At 40.8% G+C, this 5068-nt stretch overlaps 1 protein-coding gene across 1 annotated transcript in view; it reads right to left on the bottom strand.

Annotated features, from left to right (window-relative positions):
- The window catches only part of LOC109309310, a 148183-nt gene that overhangs the window by 38787 nt on the left and 104328 nt on the right, over positions 1-5068 (bottom strand). Inside the window, 4 exon segments of the mRNA XM_019533974.1 lie at positions 1656-1794; positions 2452-2546; positions 4055-4187; positions 4932-4939. Of these exon segments, the coding sequence (XP_019389519.1) occupies positions 1656-1794; positions 2452-2546; positions 4055-4187; positions 4932-4939 (375 nt within the window).

Here is a 5068-nt window from a genome sequence, read left to right as displayed (position 1 = left end):
CGGACTAGATGATCTGCTCAGGTCCCTTCCGACCCTAGAAACTATGAAACTATGAAACAAAGAGAGAGGAATAAAACAAAGGTCACAACACTTTTGGCTTGAACATTAACAAGAGTAATAAATGTATCCATGCCCCAAATTGTACAGTCTATGATCTATGAGTTTCCACTATTCCTGAAGCAAAGCTCCAAGGTGAGCACAAAATAAAGACGTCATACATTCAGTTATTCTGGAATTCTTCCTAATGGCATGAAGATTATAGTCTTGAGGTGACTTTGCTGGACTTTTTGAAGGGCTCTTGGTTGGACTTTTTGAAGGCTTCTTGGCTGCAGTCTTCTCAGGAGTCTTGGCTACAGGTTTTTCTGGAGTCTAGTCTGCTTTCTTAAAAAATGTGCCCAAGGAAGTTTGGACAGATGTTCTCCAGGGAGATTGGCAAGACAGCAAACTTGTTCGCTGGAGTGGTGTCGAATCAGATCAAGTGTTGTAAAGTCAAAACTGACGTCATAAAGTTGAAACAGGGTGTCAATTTATAAATGTCGTAAGTATGAAATGATGTAACTCGAAACGTTGTAAGTCGAGGACTGCCTGTAGATGTTGACCACAATGAAGTGGCTCAATGTATCACTACCTTTTGTAATGGCCACAAGTTTGAGTATCTGTGACACAACAGAAGATAGGGATGTCTGTCTATTTGGCTTCATTTTGTACCCCCATAATTGTTTTTATGGAGGCATAAAGGTGATGTCAGCTTCCACCCATACAGTCTGAAGAGAGCTCTGCTTATTTGGCATGTCCTTTAAACATTTCCTACAGTCAGTCTTTGGAAAAGCATTATTTTATTAAAGCTCTTGTGATAACTAGCATTTCAGGGCTGAGCATGGAAAGTATTCATCTTGCAGAAAGGTGATATAATTTTTCACGATCTATAGCTAGCCTGCCCTTCAGCTGGAGTACATCAATGTTGGTATCAGCTGATCAATTTTGGCTTCTTCCAACTACATATTTAGCCTTGAACAGTTTCTTTTACTATTAAACTTGTTCCACATTGAGATTTCATTCCACTAGTTTCACAAATTGTATCAGTTTTCACCAAATTCTGACCACATCTAGGTCTATATCTAGGTCCCACATCTAGGTCTAGGACTTGCTCAGAATTGCTATAACCTTATTTTGAAAATGTTAAGGCTATTGAAGTGCATTAAATAAGCACAGTTTTTCTTTAATGGATTACTTAGTACTTCTCAACAGCCACAGATTCAATCCAAATTAATGTGGGTTTTATTTATTTCAGAGGAACAAAAGCCAAGATAGGATAAAATCTTAGCCTGTAGTAGGAAGATGGTCTTTAAGGTTTCCTAACCCAACTTTTCTATGAAAAATAAAACTGACATCAATGGGAATGGCTTTGGGTGCCCAGCTTCCCTGAATATGGAGAAGTTGTGGATGTAAGGGCTGATTTTGAGGCAGCTACATTTGAAAATATTGACCAAAGTTTCCAGTGCTTCATACATTGACTTCTTCAAAAATCCATAGCTATTTTGTGGACAAAATGGCTACTGACAGTAAGTTCAGGCAGATTTCATAAAAAACTACTGGTGAAGTACAAAGAAAACCTGCTGAAGAGGATACAAAGATAAAAAAAGAAGTCTACTCACATATCCCTCAGCACAAGCTATACGTCTGTTTTCAGGTTCCTGGCAGCATTTGACACCAGCTAATATAATTTTCTTTCCGACTTCAAGCATTGTTTCTGTTGATACCTGAGGCATTTTCTTGGTGTAGCGGATAAGAACCCTGAAGTCACAAGAGCCCACACTGAATGATCACTGTTGAACAAAATCTTAGCAGCAAATCACCAAGCTAGGCCAGTTTGAGAAAGTACAATCCAGTCTGTCCAAAGCAGTACTAACTTTTCTCCATTTCAGCAGGCACAGCAGCTGCAGCAAATAAATCCCACCCTCCCTATCCTCCTAATGTGGCCCATCTCTCCATACTACCTTTGAAGCTCTTTCATCCCAGCACTGGAATAATGGCTTTTTCTAAAGTGCCAGCAGAACATGGGTTAAGCCAGTGGCAATGCATAGGAGATGCACGGGGGTGAGCATGCACCCCCCAAAAGCACTGGTGCCCCTCCTGACGTGCTGCGCACCCCCCTTGGTGCCCCCCCTACAAGTGCCAGCCATGGAGTGGAAGCACCCTGGCCACTTCCAGAAGCTGGTGAGATCAGCTGCGGAGGGGATCCCCCACTCTGGTCAGTGAGATCAGCTGCAGGGGAACCCCCCTGGTCACTGACTGGTTGCTGGGGGGGGCATGTGCTCCCCCTGAGTAAGGTGACACCAGTCACCCATGGGTTATGTCATTGTTCTGCTTGTCCATGCCTAGAAATTTCACCTTTACCAAATTCAAACATTTATGATTTAAATGAGAAGCTACTTTTCAGAAGCTACATACACTTTTAGGAATTCAAATTCTCCTTCTTTAAGAAGGTCACAGTTTGCCTTTACAAGGTTTTCAGTCTCTTGGATGTGATTTCAGAATTCTTCTTCCTGCCAGGAAATATAATGCTTGTTAGCAGCCTATTATGTAAGGTGACATACCCTTAGAAGTGGCACACTCTGCTCCCTTCCAAACACGTTTACTTCCAATGTAGCTGCTTTTTTGCTTCTGTTAGTTCTAAGGCATGGTTCTGGACTTTATAATTATAGCAACTGAGAATCCTATCATGTTCTTATGGTATAGTTGGCTGAGTATATACTATTGGTAGGCTGCAAGGACAGATATAGGAGGTCATTACTAGAATGACCTGGCCCTGAACGTTCCTGTGGGCCAAGCAGTATCCTACCTGGCACCTCAGTAGGATCTCTGCTAGACACATTACCCCCCACAAACAGTATATATATAGTCACCTTAATGTTGTGCTGTAGGCAGGGTAATTAGCTCTAAGCCATGTGCCCTACTCCAATTTAGGAGGTCATACCTATAGAATTAGTCCAGGTAAGTCTGCACAGTGCTACCTCATGCCAAAATAGCACTGCACTAATTTCAGATTTCTTGCAATGACTAAAGATGGCCATGGATTCAAAGGAGCTGAGAAACCATTACTGTAATTTTGTTACCCTCACAGGACCCCCTATATAAGGTAGGGTAGTTTTCCTAATATACTGATGGGGAACTGAAGCAGGAGCCAAAATGACATACCCAAAATCTGTGGCAGAGCAAAGCATTGCACCCACTGTCGTGATGACACACAAACTAATGCCACAACCATGGTATTGCCCTTCTCGGGAATGGATTCCACTATTTTTTGCGATTTGCAATGTCTGTTATTCAAAATAATGCCACAGTGTCTGCAGAGAGAGGTAGTTAACCACATTAGCCTGCAGAATAGATTTGCACCTTATAGGCTAACTAAATCAGAGATGTATAGCATGAACGATGCCATAGTCTCTTCTCTATGTGAATACTCTGTTACCAAGCTATTCATAGTACTTTTTCTCTTATTTTGTATTGGGATTTTTCTAGCTTCAATTTATTTCCTTTGGATCTTGTTAGAAGTGTATAAAGTAAAACTGTTTTTACCTTCTGAAACTCCATTTGAATACTGTCTCACTTTAAAATCTGTGCCTACTTATACTGCAGGCTCTTTGGCACAGAAATTATATATTTGTACATTCATGATTCTAATACACTTGAGTAGCTCTGGAGACTACATTCTTAACATCCCCAAGCTAACAGTTAGCAGAAAAATAAGCTTCTCCAAGGCTGTCCCTGAATTCCCAATCAGAGAAGCCATCTCAGAGCCAGCAGATAGTTCTTTTCCTGTGCTCAGTGATTTTTTGGCCTCTCTGCAGAAGCTACTGGCCAGATATCTCTGAGGTTGCTTTAATAATGTGGGTGTATGTTTATTAGGAACCTGACTGTGGCCATCATATTATTTTAAGTATGCTACTCTACCTGTCCAATTGTAAGAGATTTACTGGAGGTAATCAGTTCATTATAGTCACTATCTAAACACTGTTTTTTTCCTATTGTGTGAATGAATAGTGGAACCTACCACTTTTCCATAACATTGAGAAGAGTCTTCAGTTTTGCAACACTTTTCCAGGAGGTCTTCATATTGTTTAGCAATCCTCAGAAGCATTGGAGTAGAGAACCCTTGGTGCCTTCTTGAATAGTCATAGAGAAACCTGTAACATTTAAAAACTGCCAGCATTAGAAAACTGAAGAATAAAATAGATAGTTTCTTCAGTGAGCACTGTCACTAAGTGCCTGCTCTTTTGATATGAGCAAGTTAGATGGACAACAAGATTTGAAATGGGTTTTGTCTTTTTAGCAGCATCTCTTGACAATTGTAAGGAAGTATCCTTCATCTCGGGAGAAGTGACCACAACTCTAATAAAATATACTTATTTTGGGGATGCTTATGATAGCTGCTTAGACATCAAAGTACTGCATGATTTTATCGTTATCTTTGAGCATAGAATATGATGATCTGAAATGCAAAGTAGTAGATATTGTGAATGTGATCTTGTCTAAGGCCTGTTCAAACTCCCTTTTCAGTTCACCTCAGTGAAAGATGGACCAGTCTCTTAAGCCAGTTTTCACACTGATATGACTCCATTGGCTTGAATGGATCCATTCCCAATTTACACAAATATAAGTGAACTCCAGGAAAAATCCTTAATCTTAAAAGTTCAATGCACTAAAACCAGAAAAGGGACTCATGTTCTGATTAACTGTGTGTAGCATACTCTCTGTACCAATTTCTCAGCAGGAGTAAAATGATGTCCATTCAGAGCAGTCACCAGTAGAAGATCAAGCCCTCATAATTTAGGCATTTGAATGGATCTACTTATTGCCTGCCAGTCCAGCTACCTGTGTACAAATATAACAAGCTGGATATAAGAATGTGCAACATCTGTATTACGTACTCTCCCATGTCCCTGCAAGCTGATGTTGGCAACCGGCATGGACAGCTAGAGACCCTCTGGGTAAAAATTCGTGGGGAATTCGGCACAGGGGACACAACGGTGGGAGTCTACTACAGAGCTCCCACTCAAAGTCCCGA

The sequence above is a fragment of the Crocodylus porosus genome, unplaced genomic scaffold, assembly GCF_001723895.1.
Source record: "Crocodylus porosus isolate Cpor-Errol unplaced genomic scaffold, CroPor_comp1, whole genome shotgun sequence".
In the NCBI taxonomy this organism is placed as follows: domain Eukaryota; kingdom Metazoa; phylum Chordata; order Crocodylia; family Crocodylidae; genus Crocodylus; species Crocodylus porosus.
The sequence above is the reverse complement of the archived record's forward strand: the minus strand, read 5'-3'. Positions and strand labels throughout refer to the sequence as shown.